This window comes from Nyctibius grandis, chromosome Z (assembly GCF_013368605.1).
Source record: "Nyctibius grandis isolate bNycGra1 chromosome Z, bNycGra1.pri, whole genome shotgun sequence".
In the NCBI taxonomy this organism is placed as follows: Eukaryota; Metazoa; Chordata; class Aves; order Nyctibiiformes; family Nyctibiidae; genus Nyctibius; species Nyctibius grandis.
In genome coordinates, this window is record NC_090695.1 from 70,859,386 (window position 1) to 70,879,930 (window position 20,545).

At 53.1% G+C, this 20,545-nt stretch overlaps 2 protein-coding genes across 2 annotated transcripts; both read right to left on the reverse strand.

The window, feature by feature from the left end:
* Positions 1-2,543: 2,543 nt before the first annotated feature.
* LOC137676253 (cyclin-dependent kinase 4 inhibitor B-like) lies at positions 2,544-5,173 on the reverse strand. The gene is made up of 2 exons (XM_068422950.1): positions 5,030-5,173; positions 2,544-2,852 (listed from the first exon to the last, which is right to left on the reverse strand). The coding sequence occupies exons 1-2, from the start codon at positions 5,171-5,173 to the stop codon at positions 2,544-2,546; spliced, it is 453 nt and encodes a 150-aa protein (XP_068279051.1).
* Positions 5,174-15,880: 10,707 nt separating this feature from the next.
* LOC137676254 (cyclin-dependent kinase 4 inhibitor B-like) lies at positions 15,881-17,824 on the reverse strand. Its single transcript, XM_068422952.1, has 2 exons — positions 17,684-17,824; positions 15,881-16,231 (listed from the first exon to the last, which is right to left on the reverse strand). The coding sequence occupies exons 1-2, from the start codon at positions 17,822-17,824 to the stop codon at positions 15,881-15,883; spliced, it is 492 nt and encodes a 163-aa protein (XP_068279053.1).
* Positions 17,825-20,545: the final 2,721 nt, after the last annotated feature.

A 20,545-nucleotide genomic window follows, 5' to 3' on the forward strand; every position in this document is an offset into this window, starting at 1 on the left:
TGCTTTTAAAGACTTTTTGTAGAAACAAAAAAAGTTGCAAATATTTTTTCACAGATGTTGGGCTGGACATTTGGAGGGAAAATATTTTTCTCTGTTTTCCTAAGCAGTGCAAATTCTTCCTTTCCTTCCCTGTTCATGGTGGCAGCAGTAAAAGGACAGTTGCTCAGCCTGGTGAATGCCTTGTCCATTCAGCCAGGTACCACGCTTACACTACCTCCAGAGTCACCGTGCGTAACTCTGTCCCAAAAACTCTTCACCCTCTTCTCTTCAGGTGACTTCCCAAGGAAGTTTTGGGCTTTGACAGCTCCGAGGCTGAAGCCCGTGGGAAAGTCACGTTCTTTTGACCCAGCTTTCCTGGGTGAGGAGAGGCTGCGTGGAAACCCCGTGGGCATCCCGGTGTGAATGCTGATCCCTTGCATGTTCCTGAAGGGACGGCCCGGGGCTCTGGCCCTCCTTCCCACGGGAAGGGGGCTCCTTCGGTGGGCAGCCTGAGGGCAGGACAGCGGGCAGCGGGGACCTGGGCTTAGCGGGGAGCCGAGAAGGCAGGGATGGGATGCTCCGGGGTCCGCCAGCAGCTTGGACGGCTGGGACCATCACCTGCCCTCAGGCCCAAGCGTGGAAAGGCTGAGCTGGGCTCCTGCCTGCGTGCAAGCCGCGAGGGCGGGGGGGGAGGTGTTTCGGGGGAGAAAAAGTAAAACACATTCGTCCCAGCCGCCCTGCCCCCGCCCCGATTTGCTGGCCCCTCTCCCGCCGGCCACCAAACGCCCTCTGCGGCGGGGCTCGCCCCCAAAGAGCTAGGAAATAACCTCGGTTTTGAAGGGAGAGGGGTTGTCCCCCCCTCCCCCTTCTATTTTAAAGAAAGCCGTTCCTTGGTAAACTAGAGGCGAAACGACGGGGCATTGGAGCGCTTCTCCTGGCCTCGTCATGGGTGCCCTGGGCAAAGCGCAGGCTCCCGAGCACGGGCCAAAAAATTACCAGCGCATCTGCGGGAATCGGGGAAAAAGAGCCCTCGGGCATGGCATGCGCCCGTGGTGCCTTATTCTGCAGTGTGTGCTTGCCCTCGTTTTTTAGCAGGAAGAGAAAAAAAAAAATCTTCTGCTTTTAAAAAGTCATGCAAAAGTACAAGTGCAGTTGAACTTTCCTGGTGCTCTGTAAGCATCGTTTTAAATAAGGAAATTAACAAGTTTCATGGATGTTTTTAACTCGAGTATGTACATGCGTGAATAACACACATCTGCATATAAGCCCTGTGTATTCGACCTGCGTGAATGCGTTATGTGTATGTATACGTATTTATCCACAGACACAAAAAAATGGAGGCGACGAACAAAGTCGAAATAAATAACATCGCCCAACACTGAGTAGTGCTCCGTACAGGACTCTTTAATAGTTGAACACAAGGATCGTTTCGGGTTTTGTTAAACCAACCTCTTTGACATTTTCCGGTTGAATGGTAACAGGTATTTCATCACATATAAGTAGTACAAATATTGGGTAGACGATGGAAATCGCGCAGGAAAAAAAAAGATAATGCGTGTGAAGAGACTCAGATTTATAACCAAGCTCGGTCATTTGTTTTTTGTTTACGAATGTCTGGTTTAGAGACACGGAAATTTGTCTTAAAAATATCGAGCTCGTTGCCCAGATCTTCTGAATGAACGGGGTATATCCAAATGTTAAAACTACGCAGTAGCTAAATGATTACCAATTGGTTCCTCACATGAATAACCTTCCCTGAATACATCAATACAAAATATTTGTAGTAGTTCCCGAATTGTAATCTCGGTAAGTGTTAAATTTTTTAAGACTTTATAAGTTGAGCGGGGTGATGAGGGGAGAAAATTTGAAGATGAATTAAACTTGTAAACGGGATGGCTAAGGTGTTCACTGTTTCGGAGCGCTATATAAAAGACTCTCAAGGTATGACTAAAATGCAAAGCTCTGCAGGATTATGCTGTAATGAATAAAATCAGTACCGTCGTAAATAAGATAAGTATCTGACGGAGATCAAGGCAGTGGCTTGCAGGGCAGTGAGCAAGCCGCTAAGGGAAATGGAGCGTTCTCATTTCTCTGAATCGCATCAATTTAACAATAAATGGAGGGTGGAAACAAAGACTCTTTTTTTTCCCCTGGAGCACCGGAGAACCGTCCTCCGCCCACCGGGGAGCTTGCGGAGAGGGGAAGACTAGGAGCGCTCCCCGCGACTGTGTTTTATTTCTTTCCCTTTTTTTCTTAGAAAATTCAACAGCATGCGTCGCCTCACAGAAGCAGGACACGGAGTGCCCGAGGTGTGCGCGAGGAGCTCCGGGGCAGAGGGGCAGGGGAACACCCTTCCCATCAGCCGGGTTCCCGAGAGCACCGCCAGCCGTGAGTGCTCGCGGGGTGCCTCGACGGCGGGGGCACCTGCCACGGAGACGCGCGTAGGGAAGAAGGAGAGAGGGTCTTGGCGGGGGGCGGCTGCCGCCGGGGCGTCGGGCGCTGCGGCGAGGGGCGGTGGCGGCGGGCAGCGGGCGGGGCGGCGAGGGGTGGCGGCCGGGGGTGGGTCAGCGCGCAGCCCCCTCCGCGGCCGGCCCGGCTGCCGGTGCGGCGGCGGGGAGGGGCGGCGGGTGGCTCAGGTACTGGCCCACCGGCCCGTGCGGGCCCCCCGCCGCCACGTCGACGGGGAGGCGGCCGCGGCCGTCGGGCAGGTCGAGGCGCGCCCCGGCGCGGTGCAGCGCCGCCAGCGTCTCCAGGAAGCCGGCGCGGGCCGCGTCGTGCGCGGGGAGGCAGCCGGTGCGGGGGTCGGGGCGGTTGGGGTCGGCTCCGCGCTGCAGCAGCAGCTCGGCCACCCGCGGGCTGCCCAGCATCATCACCTGCGGGGAGAGACAGCGTCAGCGCCGCGCCCGCCCCGCCGAGCACCGCGGCTGCGGAGAGACGGGGAGGGAGGCGGCCGGGGGCTGGGAGGCTGAGGGGCTGGGGTGTCCTGTGGGCTAACGTTCCTGTGTCGGCTGTTAGTACCTGTGGCCTGCATAAAGGCACAAGGCTGTACCCGATGATCTCTACGGGTCCCTTACAACTTGAGGTATTCTATGCTTCTATGATAAACTAAAATATTGGCTACGATGCGTATGATTTCCAAACTAGGTATTGCATAGCTGTGTGTTCTGTATCACATTTTATACCATTTATATATACCATGGTATATATGATACTTATGGTCTGTGTGTGTGTGTGTGTATATATATATACACACACATACACACACTCACACATATATATATGTACACACATATATATACTCGTGTATATCATTTATGTGTACCATTTATTATACCATAAATAGTGTGTGTATGTGCGTATACACATATACACACACTATATGTACATACACAGTATGCATTCTGTGACAGCCCTGAGGAGCCTTGCGTTAAGTCCCCTGGCCCCCTGCCACTGAGGATGCATTGCCGATTCATCAACAAACAACGCAGCTCGCAGCACAGCAAGTGTGGCCGGGCAGGCAGTGGGGTGTCACGGCCCTGGCAGTGGTTTGGCTCTTTTTGGTGCCCGATGCAGATTTCCCCCCTCCCGGGGTCTGGATCGAGCCATTCGTCTCTCTCTCAGCTCTGGCTAAACCTGTGCTGCTTCTCACAGGAGCAAGAAAAGCTGTCGAGCGCCCATGGGTTACGCACAAAACTTTCCTGCTGAACCCTAATGCCACCCTGCAGGTGAACCAAAAGCAGAAACTTCTGGCAAGGTCTGATCATGCACGATTGAACAAAACCAAAACAAAACCAACCAAACAAAAACAACCAGCCAACAAACAAAAGAAATTTGCGCTTGGGGTTTTACTTCCCACATTCTCCTTGTCATTTTCGATGGAATTTTAACCTCCATAAATTGAATCTTCACAATGTAGAAAATATCTTAAGACAATAGGTTTTCCCAGTATCTTCCTTCTCTAGAGAATTTGGTTATGGACTACAAATATTTTATTTTATTAATAATATAAGTGCGAAAATGCTTATAAATTTCATAATTTATAAATTTCTGTGGAAGTTAAGCTTTTCAGAAAGATAAAGAGAGTCCACATGTCAGAGTGGCAGCCATTTTGCAAAGTGCTGATGAGGGAAACAGAACTTACTCTCACTCTGAAATGAGGAGAGGAAAGAGAAAATTTACAACAGTTTGGAGACCCTTTTCATCTGGAATTTGAACCTACAATAGAAACAAAACGAATAACTTCCTCAGTACCTTTCTCAGTAACTTACTTTAGAAAAATATTTCCTTTTCTATATAAAGTGCAAGGACCAAAATGGCTGTTCAGCTTAGCTGGTGAATCATTAAATATATTGCTTCAAATGACAACTCGAGAAAACCTTTTCATGAAATACACAACTCCAGTTTAAATCACAGTACATCCAATTGTTCAACGAACATTTTAAAACTTCCAGCATAAATATGTCGATTAATATAACACACTTCTAGCTCTCAAACTGCCTGGAAAGCAACTCCCCTCCACACGGGTACCTCTACTGACAAATAGTGAATATTAAAAATACTACTAATAATAACGAGGACTCCTAACATATACCTAGTTTCAAGTTACAATTTCTACCCAGTGACAATTTCTATGCCTTCCTCTGTGCTGTACTTTCACATGAATATACTAGTAAGGGACCCCACTTCGATTTCCTTGGGGAGAAAGACCCATTAAAGGCTATATTTAAAACAAACAAAAAAAGTTGATCGAAGTGCAGTCAGCTTCCTGAACCCATCTGGAAGCGGATTTTGCAATCCCATTTCTCCTTTTGAGTACCCTTTAGCATAATTCGTTTGCTGCCAGGCGTGCTCCTGTAAACTCCAGCTAGTATTGTCAGGAGGGCGATGCTTCAGAAAAGCTCCCGCTTGTATTCAGGCAGCTGCGGCTGCAGTCCGGTCCCAATAATCCTAAAACTTCATTCAAAACCTGAAATCCCTCCCCTCTCCCCCGCCAGCGTGGCAGGGGACAGCTCCCCCCACCCGTCACCCCACCCTCCCCGGTGCTCCGTACCTGGAGCGGGGTCCTCCCAAAGGAGTTGGTCCCGTTGGGATCCGCGCCCGCGTCCAGGAGCTTCCGCACCTTCTCGTGGTCCCCGCGGGCGGCGGCGCTGCACAGCCGGTCGCCGGAGCTGTCGCCCCGGGGGGACTCCTCCATCGCCCCCCCAACGGTCCGACCCGCACGGCCGTCCCCGGCTTTCTGTCTCCCCTGACCGGGAACTCGCCCGCCGCGGAGCCGCCGCAGCTCCTCCTCCCCGACGGCAGCGGCTCCCCCCCGCCCCCCCTCGTGGCCCCTGGCCCCCGGGCACGGCCCTGCGTATCCCCCCTGCGCACACCCCGAGTGGGGCAGGGCGCTGCAACATCCCCCCCGCCCACGGCTCCAAGAGGGGAGGGCAGCGAGGTGCTGGCGGCTGCGGTAAAATCCGCTCACCCTCACGGGGGTGGGGGGCACGGAGGGGCGGCGGAGGACCGCCGGGTGCCGGCAGACAGCTCCGCAAGCTGAGAGCCGGGGGCAGCTCGGCACCCTCGCGGGAGAGCGCGATTTCACAGACCCCCGAGAGAGCAGGGAGGGTCCCGAGGGGGCTCCTTCCCTCCAGGGCGCCGTCGTTGCGGGAAAAGGAAGGGGAGGGGGCTGCGGCCTTGCGCCCCGCCCCTCCCTCCCCCCCGCTGCCCAAATTGGGGGGGTTTGTGAAGGCAGGGGAGGGAGGCTCGGCCCCACCGGTAAACGCCTTCTCCGGGCTGGCCAGGCCGGCCGCAGTTGCCCCGGCCCGGGCAGGTGGGACGCATCCCGCGGTTATCTTGCGTGGGGCGGGCGGGGCGAGGAGGTGGAACAGAACCTTCCCAGGGCCGAGAGGGACTCTTGTGCGAGGGACAGATTTGGCTTCTGCCGCCGGAGGGGGACCCTGCCCTGCCCCGAGCCCCTCCGAGCTGTGGGTCTGGGGTCCGCCCCGCCGCCGGCCGGGCGCGGGCGGCCCGGATGAGGAAGAGAGCCGTGCCCGCAGGAAGTCTGCGATCCACCTAATGGCACCCGGCAGAAAAGAGCCGCTTCTCGCCGGCCCTGCGGGAGCCTCTCGCTGGCAGGAAAACCGCGGCGAAGCCCAGCCGGGATAAGGTAGGGCTCCAGCCCGGCAGCCGGAGGCTGGGCAGGGCCTCGCCCCGCCGCTGCAGAGGTCCCTAAAACACGAGCACCTGGCTCCTCCCCCTGCGTTCTGCCCTCCCACTCATCTCTCCTGGACAACGCGGCTCCCCGCTGCGGGCCCCATGACGCCCCCCCGCCAAGTGACACCCCCCCGTCGAGGGGAGCGGGGGATCGGCCCCAGCGCCCGCGGGGCTGCGCAGCACCCGCCACCCGCGGCTGGAAAATTTCATTCCGCCGCCTCGAAGCTACGGGCAGACCTGGGCAAGAGGCAAGGCGAAGGAAGGGGTTTTAAGGCTCCTGCACTCCTGCAGGGCAATGCGGAGAGCGGGGCGTTTCGGAGCCACCGCCCAGGTCGGACAGTGAAGTGAGCAAATACAGAAAACAGATTAAGGAAGCTTTTTAGCTTTTTCTTTTTTTTTTTTTTTTCCCCCAATGTCAGTTCCCTAATCTCCTGTTTTTAATTGCAGAAAGCCGGTGCGATTGCCACAGAAGCAGTATCTGCCCTGCAGATGCACCTTTGTTCCCTTCGGCGTTAACCTCCCCCCGCCGCCGCTCGGGCACACGAACAGCCCTGCGTGGCGAAAGGGGGGAAACCGGCGATTTTACGTCTACATGTACCGATGGCCGAAAGGCAGAGGCATCCTTGGATGAGGAGAAATGAACACAAATTTATCCCTGCGTAGACAAGTCAGAGGTTCACTGAAATTTCCTCATTCGGGGGCTTTCTGAGCCTCCCTCTCGAAGTTTCTGGGGAAAGTGGCGTTGCCAGAGCAGGGTGTGACGTTCGCAGGGGGCTTGGGTGGGGTGAGGCGCCTGCTTGGCAGGGACCTGCGGTGGGCTCCCACGCACCGTGGTTTTCCTGCAGCGCACGGTGCGAAGCAGACCCCAGGGCTGCGGGGTGATTAAAAAAAAAAATCAACAAAGTTTTAAAGTGGATTTTTTTAAAGTCTGTAAAGTCTGAGAACTTAAGAGGAAAGGATCCCCCACTCAACAGGCAAAGTGTCCCCCAGTCCTTCGTGCGCTCTCTGCCATTATTGATAGCCATGTAGAGATAAATCCAAGGAGAAAACCTCCTTAATTATGTGTGTGAGGTGTCTTAAAATTTCAAATCAATAGTGAGGCGTGACAGGGTTGCATATTATCGCTGGCTAATCTTGCTTTCTGTGAAACAGTATTGATAGATGATTTTATGTGTCTCTGTGTGTGTATAAATATATTCATATGTTCATTTTGTGTAAAAGTCTTAAAAAGTTTATACACTCGCACGTCAACGTATTTGTAAGTAAGGATATTACTGGAGGAGTCAGAGGGCCTGTCTGCATCTTCATCCCTGCTAAAATCTGCTAAAAGCTACAAAATCGCAGAATAATATAAAACAACAAATACCATCCCATGCTAATGATTACTGACGCTCCAAATCACTAGTCAATCTACTGGACCATTAAAGCGACACGATTTTAAATTACGTTATAGAAATCATACAAATTTCTCACCCACAAATGCAAATCCTATTTTGCACAATTCTGGTACCAACAAAAGACCTCAAATTAATCGAAACATAACTACACACGGTTATATCTGAAGTCAGGGAAATAATAGCTGAGCCTATGCTGCTGTATTTCGAAAATGACCCTTGCATTACACTCGTATCTTGGGGGAAGGGAGGAGAAACCACCTTCTCTCCCCGACAAACCTTACTGCAAAGATATTTCCCGGGGAAAAAAAACCCAACACATTAAGCAGTCTCCCTATCTTACATTTCTGTTCTTAATTCTTTCTAAAGTCACTGTTCAACAATACATTTGGCACTGACAACTGATGCATTTTAATAATACCCTATATCAATCCTGCAAATTGCTCTGAGATGTTTTGATAACATAGCATACAGTACGGAAAAGGTAATTTTCATCTACCAAAAGCAGCCATCTTGTGCCCTGTTTAAGGTTTAGCAAGTACTAGCCTTTTAACGAAAAAAAAAAATAAAAAATGTATTTAAAAACATTTACGTGAGTTATTTTATCATCTAAGAAATATTTCGGTAATAAATTTATGGGTTAATTAAATACTATAAAGAGGCAAAATATAGAAAATACAATATTGGGATTTCCTCGCCTGTAAATAGGCAAGAAAGGCACACGAGGGGCAGGGGTGGAGGATGCAATGGAGAGATTGCATGGAAGTAACCTGATTCACAACGAAGGGGGGAAAAAACCAGTTGTCTGGAGTTATGCTTAAAATTAAGCAAAAGCGATGAATAGAAATAGTTAAACAGTATCCTTCTACTCTTCAGCTTAAAATGTCAGTATATTTGCAAAAGTAATTATCCTCATTACATATATTGTGTGAGAACAGGAAAATCTAGCACCTTAATTTTAGATCTTTAGAAGTTGTGTCATAGCGGTTTCTTTTGAATATAAAAACGACCCCCCCCCCAAAAAAAAAAGAAATCAACAATCCAACAACCTGCAATAATAAAGAATAAATACTTCGCTTTCTGTTTTCCAAGTCGTGTGATATAATCTTGCACAGAGTGCATTTTTGAATGTAATATAGTCCCCTAAATAGCTGGAAATTGTCCCTATAAATTTTTAATTTTTTCTTAGAAACCCTCCAGAAAATTGTAGATGCGTATTATTTCGGTCCCTCGTTTTGGGCTATGGAGTCATCGGAAAGTAAAACGACCTAATCGCTCTGGATAATCACCTAACAGTTTACAAAAACTAATTAAGCATTCGTCAGGCAAAATATTCCCTTCCTTAAAAAACAAAGAGCAAGGCGAAGAAAAGCAACAAATTATACACACACACACAAAAGGCAAAATAAATAAAATCTCTCGCATCGTCCTAAAAAATATATAGATTTAGGTGTTGCAAAAAAAATCTGTCACGGCGTGGCCAGTGCTTATGCCGGGCGGGCAGCCGTCAGATTGCCTTTATCAGCCAGTTTTCGAGTGTTGGTCCCCATCTCGGACCCACTCGGTGTTCAGCAGCAGCTTCGTAGACGCTGTTTCAACGCAAGACTCTCTCTCAATTTAACACTGTTGTGTTAAAATTTTCTTTGTTCCATCTATTTAATTAAGCAATTTCATTTCGAACAAACCTTGAGAATAGGACCCGTCTCTCGAAACAGGAAATAAGGGCAAAAGGAGCTGTTTTCTCTTTATTTCCCAAATTATTTTTTCCCCTGAAATAGATTTCTATCTAATGAAGCCACTGTCTTCCTGCAAACTGTGGCCCAAAATACTACAGGTTCGGAGTTCGCTGTCTCTGAGCTGCCAAAATACTTACGCATTACTTTTGTGTCTGTAATATTGTTACATCCTATTACAGAAGGAGTACAGTTAGGCAAAAGGGAAAATCTCATCCTTTTTTTTTTTTTTAATTAAACACACACCCTTGTCTTATCCCTCCGAGCCCCTTCAGAATCAGATTTTCAGCACATTTCAGTGACTATTTTAGACCTAACTCGCATTTCAGAAGAACTCGATCTACCCGAGGGGGGGGGGGGGGAGCAGCAGTATTGACAGTAAATGTGAAAATAGACAGAAAAATAATTGCCACGCTGCCTGATCCATGAGAAAGTTTTGTCCTTGCTACAGCGAATTTACTTGGAGATAATCAGCACGTTCATATTTATGTTTTACATTTGAGATTTGTGCATTTCATGTCAGTCAGAGTTTATAGTTTCTTTTTCCACCACCTAGTGTGAGATGAAAAAATTAGGCCTACTACAAATGCAAGAAACGAGGGAGTTGAAGGTAACAAGGAAACCTGGATATTGTTTCTGATTTTTATATATATATATATATATATATATACACACACACACACATACACACACGCACATGTGTATGTGTATCTCCCCACACTTAAATATTCAAAAAGTGCTGAAAGTAATCTGGCCAGAGACTGGAGCAGGCAAACTGCAAACTGCTTTATCTCCACAACTCGAGTCCTATAGCTTGAAGGGTTTACTTTTTATATATATATATTTTTATATATATATAAAATATATAACTTCTATTTTTGTAGATATTTTTCAGGCAAATATTTCTACTTTCCTTCTCTTCTACCTCTGTTCTTCTCCCACTCGTGCTCTGGATTAAAGGAGATGTGGACTCCTCTAATGACCCCCTACAAGGATTTTGCAGAACAATCCTCAAATACACATAAAAATTAATATTCGCTTTATTTTTCATTATGTGTCTAATTATGTGTAATGACCGAGGCCTAACACGCGCCGTGCAGATCCACAACAATCCGATTTTGCTTTCTGCAATCGGGAAAAACGCCAGGACCTCGGGTGTCTCTCAAGGTCCTTTATACGTGTGTATTTTAATCTCTCTTTCTGACGCTGCTCGGCCGCTCTAACCCTTACTGCGCATATTTATATAACAGCAAGGGAAGGCAAAGTAGGCCACTGTATTTCACTGTCATTTACAACAGTGGAAACTAACGCTCGGAAAACAGTGGCCATTTTCTTTCTTCAGAGCAATAGTTATGTTCCTTGTTTGCAAGGAATCGTCTGTAAATGTTGGTTAAGGGGTGGTGGGTTTATTTCTTCGGAGTTAGCCATAGAGAAAACGAAAAGAAAAACTTCTCGGGGTGGGGGGCAGGGCAGAAGTAAGTTACAGTAACTTTTCAAGAACCTGTCATTTTCTACTGCGTTTAAGGAAAAAAAAAAAAAAAAAGAGAGAGAGAAGAATAACCCCCATGCCTGTGCAAATCTCACGTGTTCCCGGTGCAATCTGAGCATGTGGCGCGGAGGGGGCTCCGCGGCGCTGCGCGTCCGGCGCTGGGATGCCGCGGGGAGCGGGCACCCCACTCACCCCGGGGAGGCCGCCTCCCGCTCCCTCCGGCCCCCGGGGCCGCCCCCCCCTCGCTGCCCCCCTCGCAGCCCCGCTCCCCGGGGAGCCCCTACCTGGGCCGGGGTCTCCGGCGGCGCCTCCGCCGCAGGACCAGCAGCAGAGCCAGGCGCGGCGGCCGTCGCCGTCCCAGCACCCCGACGACGCCGCGGAGGATGCGCCAACCCAGTGCCCGGGCCCGGCGCCGGCTGCGGACGCGCCGAAAGCGGACGGTGCACCTTATCCGGGGGGTCATGGGCGCGAAGCAGCCCCCGGCGTGCCGCGCTAGAAATACCTCCCCGATGGGGCCCCACCGGTGAATCGGCCCTCGCACCCTCCATTCATTGGAGAGGATTGCCTGCCTTTTTTTTTTCTCTTCTTCTTTTTTTTTTGCTTTTCCGTTTGACTAATTTCGACTCCCCATTTCGCCTTACCTCCCTCCCCGCCCCCCCCCGTCCTCCCCCTCCTCTGCCCTTAAACGCCTCCCATGATGATGGCTCCCGCCTCGAAAGCGGGCGAAGGAGGACCGGCGGCGGGGGATGGGGACGGGGGAGGCCGCCGGCTCCTCTCCCCTCCCACCGACTCGCCCCGAGGAGCACCACCACCAAACGGGCGTGGGGGCCGGCCAATCGCAGGGCGCTCCCCTGCTTTCAAATAAAGCCTTGACGACATGTCCTTGCCCTCCCCCCCCGTCTGTCCCCTCCAAACACGCCGCCTCCCGCTCCGTTTGGCGCGGGGGGAGGAGGGGGAGGTATTTTGATCTTTTTCTTGTTGTTTGGTTGGGTTTGGCTCCCGTTTCGCTCGGGAGCCCGTCAGTGGGGCGGGGGGCTGCGGCGGCTGCGGCTGCGGCTGCCCAGCGCACCGCGACCCCCGCCCCGTCCCCCGGGGGGCCGCGTTCGTGCCCCGGGAGGGCGGCTAGCGGATCCCTGCCGCTTTAAAAGCGCAGGCCAGTATTGGCCCGGGCGAGCAGCTATTTCCTCGTCACATGGTCATTTGAACGCGACGCGGGGCCGTTGCGTAGCGGAGCGAAAAAAAAAAAAAGCGGATCTCGTCTCCCCCCGCCGGTAACCGAAACGGGTAATTAACTGTTTATCTCCCCCGACCCTCTCCCCGGCCGAGCTCCGCGGTGATGAACCGCTTTGTTTTCGGTTTGAAGGGTGAGATTTCGGAGCGGGGAAGCGGGTAGGGAAGCAGCGGAGGAGCGCTGAAAAGCCCCGAGCAACCTGCCGGCGCTTCCTCCCCCCGGGGCCGGCTTCGGGCGCTGCCGCGGGGACCGCCGGAGGGGTGCTGAGCCCCCCGACAGCCGGTGCTGAACGAGGCCCGACTCCTGGCAGAGGATCTCTGGGAGGCAGACGGGGGTCCCCCTCCCGCCCCCCTCCCCGGGAGCCCTTCTGCCTGCGCATCCCCCCTCCCAGGGTGCGGGGTACCTCCGGGCTAGGTGCGGGGCAGGGTGACGGGCAGGGCGGGTGTCGGTCCTGCGGGCGCATTTTCGCCCTCCCTGGGTGCGGCGGAGCCCAGCTTGGCTCGGCACGGCTCGGCACGGCACGGCACGGCTCGGCACGGCTGGAGGCGGCTCGGCGCGGAGCTGGGGGTGCGCAGGGACTGCAGGGAACCGGCGGGGAAGGCTCCGGGGAGGGGAGGCAGCGCAGCAATCGCTGGGAGGGCTGGTGAATGTATGCGTATGCAACACCTCCCCCCATAACAAACACCTCCTTCTCCCGGCTGGACAAACAGTAATAACACTGATGTCAATAGAAGTTTCCTCCTTCTGCGTGGGCACGGAGTAACCCTAACAGAGATGCTAATAAAGAAGAACCTGTAATGGTTTCGTCTGGACCGAGTACGATTTCAAGCCTGGGAAATGGGTGAGTGAAAACAGCCATTTCGAAATGAAAGCAGCTCTTCGAGAGATGCTTTTGTTTTTATTGTTTTTTTCTTTTTCTTTTCCCCTCCCGTGGCGACACCTCCCCGACAGGCAAGGCAAAATTGAGAGAAATGAATGCCTGCCTGGGCGCGTAATGCAGGTGCCGGAGGGGTGGTGGGAGGATGGACTGACAGTTTTGGCAATAGAAACCAAATACCCACCAACGCTGAATGCATGGCCGAGCAGGGCCCGAGGAGCATCTCTCCGAGCACAGGGCGCAAACCCTGCTGCAGAGGGCTGTGTGCGTGCGTGTGTGTGTGCACATGTATTCAATTACAGCAGCGATATTAAAAATAAAAAGCGCGAGTTATCTTCCACCTTAAACGTAATGCTTTTAGGGCTTTCTCGAAATGTGCATTGCTGCTGCTGTTTGTTGTTAACAATTACCGTTCTTCTTTTCGGGGGGACGCCAAGCCCTGGAGCCGACGCTGCTGCCAGAAGAAAAGGTGCCTGTGGAAGCTGCAGCTGCTGAGCGGGATCGTGGCAGGGACCCCCATCCTCCCACGGGGTGAGTAGCCCCCGCCGTGGGCCTGGCTTGGGCGGGGGCTCCGGACCTACGGCGTGAGGCAGATTCATAGCAATTACGCATTTAGCCCTGCTGAGTTTTGAGGGCATATTCTGCTCGTTTGGTGTGGTCAGCCTAGGAAAGGCTGTTCTTTCCCTGGCGATTTTATGCATCATCGTCATTATTATTATTATTATTGTTGTTATTATTATTATTATTATTATTACTATTATTATTATTGCTGTTGTCATTGTTGTTATTATTGGTGGTGGTGGTGTTTCATAAGCCATAAGGAAATACTCAAAATTTTAAATCGAATTCTGGTTGTTGGAGTAAACGACCTTTCAAAATAGGAATACTGGTCTAACTGAAGTTGGAAGTGCAGTTTATTAGACCCTTACTTTTCTGTAAAGTGGGCGGTCAGGTTCACCCTTATTTCTGTGTCTGGTCCTGGCTCCATCCCGGTTCCCTCAGGGTGCAGGGGTGCAGGCCCTTGACTACTGTGTGCCCGGTGTTGCCCTTGGCTCGCTTATGGCTGTGCCATATACTAAGACAGAATACAGTACAGTTTCGTAAGGTGTTATCATCGCATACTGTGGTTTTATATATTTGCTATTTAAATATATGTATAAATAAATCTATGCATTCTTATACTGAAAAACCATGAATACAGACTAAATAAAATGTGATTTTTTTGTAGGTATTTTATATGCATATAATGTAGTTATAATTAAGCATAAGCCTATTACATATAAAAACAATTGATAGGCAAATATGTAGGCTTGTTACGTAGTCATAACTTTTTAATAAATATGCATATTATGTATATTTTTATATAGGCATTACATAGATGTGTTACATACACAAACGGCATAACTACATATTTATATCATGCCAACTTACAAGACGTAATTATAAAGCATGCATTGTATGAAATTATGTTGTAATAAATTACGTATTCCAATACGATACCTAAAAGTATATATATATAATTTTAATATAGATATTTTTATATATTATTTTTAGTGTTTGTGTATGAAATATCTAGGAGTGGGACACTCAGTAGGAACGCAAAACGAAGAGAAATCTTTTTCCGCTTTCGTTCTCTACAGGCAGCTCTTCAAAGCGCTCAGGACTTGCGCTGGGGAAAGGAGAGTGGAGCTCTCCTGCTGCCCCGTCTTGCTTCCCCTTCTCTGTCCCTGACACGCAGGACGTGTGAGCGTAGCCCCGTGGGGGGCCCGAGGGGGGAGGCAGGGTCTCCCCCACGCGTGCCGCGGGAGCGGCGCCGGCCCCAACGGGCTGGAAGCACCGTCCTCGCCGCCTGCCTCACCGCCGTGCCTGTGCTGCTGCAGCCAGGCCCCTGCCCGCAGCTGCAGCCCGGCCCCTGTCCGCAGCACACCGGCGGAGGTTTGGGACCCGCCGCGGCAAAAGCGGGTCTCCCCGGCCGCCCGCTTCCCCGTGGGGAGGGCTGGACTGCCGCTGTGGCTTCACCGTGGGACACTCACACCCAGCTTCCCCGCGGCGGGGGAGTCAGTGAAATACGGATCATCTCTCAGGTAAGTAATCTACTGCCCGCCCCCCTTCCTCCTCCAGCTGCACAAACGTTACAACGACTTGTTGTGACAACGGCTTGTTCGTTTCTTTACCAGACGTGCCACCTTCGAGCGGCTTGGGAAATTCTGGGATCGAGCTCAGACGTGCGATTTTTAATTTTTAGTTCCACGCTGCCTTCGTTTTGCAACTGCCATGATTTCTTCAAAATACTGTTGAACTTACAGTCACTCAGGGAAGGTCACCTGCGAGTGGGTAAAACATATATTACTTCAAGCGAGGGCGGTATCGGGCTTGCAGAGACACAAATCACTCTTTATTTTCTCCTTCCAGGTCCTCTGTTTACAACCTTCATGAGAAAAGCCACGGATGCGCCACGGGCCCATGCACAGACATGCACAGCATCTCACGTTGTATTAAGGTGTTTGCCAAAGCCGCAATCGCACCAGGAAGCCTCCATTCCCCGCTGTCCCGGCCGGTTTTGCGAGGGAGAGGCAGAGAACGGCTTCAGCGCCCCTTGAGTCCTATTTAACTTGAATCTGAAATCAAATGGTGAGCAGTCGGTTGGGGCCCGGCAGAGCCCGGAGCCTCTCCCGTCCCCTTCAGACGGAGGGCTGGGAAATGCGAGCGGGGAACCCCGGGGAGGAGGGTAAACGGAAAGCCCAGACACGGTCTAGTCAAAACACGAAGAGTTTATTGTGCCATCTCTGTGCGGGGGTTTCCTTCATATTTATTTAGCTTCACAGTGTTTGGACCCTCGCGTGCAAAAAGCGGGGGAATGGAGGGGCGTGGGGTTTCGAGTGCAAGATAACGTACAGACACGTGCAAAGTATAGCATACAAAATGATACATATCCGCTGGTCCTTCATGCATCCGAGCGGGGAGACGCGATCCGGGGATTATTTACAACGCCCTAGTGCTGCTCGACTTCGCGTCTCCCGAGGTGGGCAAGGGCAATAAATTAAGTGAGGCGATCTCCCAGGAGGAGGCTAGGCGGCGGGGCGGCGGGTGGCTCAGGTACTGGCCCACCGGCCCGTGCGGGCCCCCCGCCGCCACGTCGACGGGGAGGCGGCCGCGGCCGTCGGGCAGGTCGAGGCGCGCCCCGGCGCGGTGCAGCGCCGCCAGCGTCTCCAGGAAGCCGGCGCGGGCCGCGTCGTGCGCGGGGAGGCAGCCGGTGCGGGGGTCGGGGCGGTTGGGGTCGGCTCCGCGCTGCAGCAGCAGCTCGGCCACCCGCGGGCTGCCCAGCATCATCACCTGCGGGGAGAGACAGCGTCAGCGCCGCGCCCGCCCCGTTCAGCCTCTCTCGTTCAGCTCCGCAGGAGCGGCGATCGCTAGCGGAAAGAAGCGGAAAATCCGAGGGTGAGGCCTTAGAGATCAGCTCCGGAGGCGCCACGAACGGTGGAGAGCACGGACCCGGCGGGAGGGTTGCGCAGCCGGGGGAAACCCTCCTTTTTCCGCGCCACGGGACCCGGCGGGGCAGGTGGGGCAGAGCGGCGCGGGAACCCCGTCGGGGCCGGGGCGTGCGGACCCGCACTGGTGCTGCTCCGCGACAGGCGCGGGCAGGGGGGCGGCAGGAGCGGGGCGGAGGAACCGGGGGAAGGAGCTCGCCCGTGCCAGTGGAGCGGCTCCCGGGGGCTGCCGCTGTCCCGCTCTCACGCGGGACGCTTTTCCAGGAGGTCCTTGGCAAGGGGACACGCGTGTGCAGGGAGCCCGCCCTCCCTGCAGCGCGGCGCCCGCGCTTCCCTCGCCCTCAGGAGAGACCGCAAACGCACCTTTAGCCCGAGCCCCCTGCCCAGTGCAGCACCAAAACTCCCGGGAGCCCCTCGTCCCGGGCTCGCCGTTCTCTAAGTTGCGTTTCCCCCAGCGCACCCGGTAGTGCGTTCAGCGCACGGGCTAAATCCCTGCTGCGCAAAGGTGCAGAAAAAAACATGTCGGAGGATGGCATCAGGTACGTGTTTCGAGTGAAATACTGCACCGACATTTTGTAGGGGAGTGTTTCGCAAGCACTCGCCATAAAACTTAAATATAGCTTCTCAGATTTTTCCAGTTTCGTTTTATTTTGAAAATTTAAGACGAATCTGTCTAGAACTACCTCGGAAATTAACTCAGCTTTATAAATCTAGTATCTGTTACTCCTCCTGGCACTACATCTACGTTCACGCGACTGTAAGACGCGGGCAGACGGAGCCCCGCAGGAACTGATAGCTGTCTACCTGCAAGGTCTGCTGGGCAAGGCTATCGCACCCAGATGCTTCTGCTCGCAAAGGTCAGTGAGTATATCGTGAGTCAATGAATATACTTTTTTTTAATGGGAGAGGAGAAATACTAATAGACGTATAATGCAGCAGACGAGGTATGACAAAAGGGTAATTCTTTCTGAAAAGGTGACTCGTTATTTTTTTATGGCACGTTTATTGCGAGATGAGCATTAAAGTTCTCGGTTTTGAGTCATCCCATCTCAGTTGGTTAAAATAAAGTCAAGGGTTGCTAAGACTAAAACCTCTCTGTTGCGGCCGTCACCGACTTTCGCCTTTCCAGAAAGGCGAGAGGAACCGCTGCGCTCGCCTCTTCGGCAGCAGCCGAGCCCAGCCGTCGTGGGGGGGCTGCCGGCACCGGGAGGCTGCCCCGGGGCTACCGCTGCCGGTCCTCGGGCACGGAGGGGCCGCTACCCCCGCCCCGCCGCCCGCACCCCCCCGGCCTCCCTACCTGGATGGGGGTCCGCCCGTAGGAGTTGACGCCGTTGGGGTCTGCCGCGCCGTCCAGCAGCTCCCTCAGGCGCTGCAGGTCTCCGCGGGCGGCGGCGTTGGCCAGCTCGTCCGCCACCGTGCCGCCCGTCCGCTGCGCCATGACCCGGCCGGCCCCGGGCTCACACCCGCTGGCGGCCCGGCGCCGCGGAGCGCTGCAGCCGCCGCTGCCCGGGGCTGGCGGAGATGGCGGCCCGCGGGGGGCGCCCTGCCCATGGGAGCGGTCGGCCCCGCCGCTCCGCGCCCCCGGCAGCCCTCGGCGGCCCGAGCAGCGCCACCCGGACCTGGACTCGGCCGCGGCCCGGAGGTGCCTGCGCGGTGCCTTCGCCGTAGCCGTCTCCACCTGCAAGGGCGCGGCGGAGCCTCCCGTCGCTTGTTTTCTCCGCGCAGCTGGTACCGCTCCGTCTCGGCCCGCCCCGGTCCGGCCCCACAGGCTCCGCCTCGCCCGTGTGCCCATGGCACCGTCACCGCGGCGCAGCGCAGCGGCCGCGGCCGGCCCCCGGCCTTGCCCCGACGGGGCGGAGCGCCCTGCGCTGCCCTCTGAGGGCTGGGAGGCCGGGCTCCCGGGCGGGCGTCTGGCGGCGGGGCGGTCTCACATTTTTTTTTGTTCTTTTTTGTTTTTTTTTCCTTCCTTCCCGGCCCTCTCTTAAGGGCAGCAGCGTGTTAACTTGTGCCTGACCACCCCGAGAGGACAAGAGACCGGGAGAAGGGTAGGAGCAAAGGGAGGAAAAGACTTTATTTAACGACAGCGGGATTTAAGGACGAGAGAGGGCCCGGGACCGCGGGCTTGGTGCCAACGGGGTCCCGCTCCCGTTCCGGCGGGCGCGCTCGCCCTCTCCGGACACCCACCGGTACCAGAGGCGCAGGAGGCGGCGGTGGTCGCCTTTCTTCCTCCTTCTCCTAGGGTGAACTGCCAGCTCTTCCCAGCTCTTTTAGTTGGCACAAACACTTAGTAATCCACAACGGGCGCAGCGGCGCAGAAAGCCGGCACGGAGACGCGACCCGCGACTGCGACGACTCCACTCTCCGCCTGAACCGGCTGCTTTTTCTTTTATTTCCTTTTTTTTTTTTTTAATAAGAAAAAATGCAACAGGTCGAGACTTCGAACCTTTCCTCCTCACGAAGGCCGCGGAGGACGGGCAAGCTCTCCTCCTGCACACGAAGCCGTTCGTGCGGCTCTGACATCACCCGGCGGGGTCCCCGCCTCGGGGCGAGCGGCGGGCGGGTCGGGGTGCCGCGGGGCGGGGCGGGGCGGGTCGGGGGGCGCGGGGCGGCGGCAGCACCACGGACAGCTCCCCCCGGCCGCGCCGCCGCCCGCCGGGCCGGGGCACCGCGCCCGCCGTGCTGGCCGCCGGCCTTTGTCAGCCGCTGCTCCGGCGTGGGGGGAAACGTCCCGGAGCTGACAGAAACAGCACCCCTCTGCTGAACCCACCGACCCGCCGCACCGGGGAAGAGCGGCGGCGGGCGACCGTCCTCTTCCTCCGTAAGCGGAGTGCCTGCCTTACAAAGCGAGTTAGGGATTTCTTGGGTCTTACTGCGCATGGTGTTGTGCAAAGACTCAGAGGAAGTAAGAGCTCCTCACTTTTTCATTCAGGTGTGCTTCACAATGTTGCTTCTTGAGGTTTACAAGCGCCATTGTTTTTTTCACTGTGAAGCGTCATTAAAGTGACCTATCTCCTCACTTTAGCACACGGATGCGACCTTTGTCAGATACATGGGATCTCTAACCTCATTCTCTCGGGAAGTTTGCAATCATAATTCTACTCCATATCGCCATTCTCTGCTTTTTAATCCTTTGCCAATCATGCTGCCCGCTTGTTTACCTGCAACTTTATCTGAAACAGTTAGCACATATTATCAAAATGATGAAATTACTTTCTTGGCCTAATACTTTAGAAAGGTACAGCTACACTACCAAGAAAGCTGTCTGTTCTCAGTACCAAATGGGGCAGGCAGTTTCCACCAGCAGCAAACAGAAGAATGCTAACCGGTGTGGCCAATGTGGACTGTCTATGTAAGGGTTAAATTTGTGGTTTTATTTGCAATGCCTGGCATATTCCTATAATCGAATCAGCCTAGTGCCAAATCCTGCTTCTTCACTCACACTGGCTGCTATTTCTATGCTCAGATATGTAGAAATGAGTGGAGTTCCTCTCGTGATAAAGAGCTTCTTGATATAAATAGTTGCTTCTGGTTAAATAATTGAGCAATTTGTACACAATCTGGTGATTTCCTAGTGTTCTGTTTCTTTTTTTTTTGTTTATTTTTTCTTTCCTCTTTATTTATTAATGAATTTGCTACTCAAGCACGGGGTGCCATAAAAATGAGAAAATAAAGATGCTTCAGACCTCTATAGTCAAAAAAGAAAACAAGAGGAAGAGTTAAATCTGTATACCTTGGTATGTAGACCACCATAGGGCAGAAACACCCAAGCAGTGAAAGGTGTACTTAAAAAGACTGCAAGCTAGTTTTGACAGCAGCTGGAGGAAATAGCAATATTGCAGAATCAGTTCAGTGGAGACAGTATACTGATTCTGAGTCTCAGCTACAGGACAGCTACGGACTAGTGATAAAGAAAGGGTTCTGATGGGGCTTTGGTACCAACGATATCTCCATAAGGTAAACAAAAACAGTCCATGTCTATTGGAATTGTGTGAAAGTTTTAAGCAGGGCATGTTATTTCAACAAAATAAAGCATGAAAATCATATCTAAAGAAAGATAGGCTTTCTACTCATTTCTTTGACTCACTTGTTACTCCAAGGCTATGTGGTATATAAGATAACCAAACCCCAAAACATTCCTTCATATTGCTTTCAGGAGAGG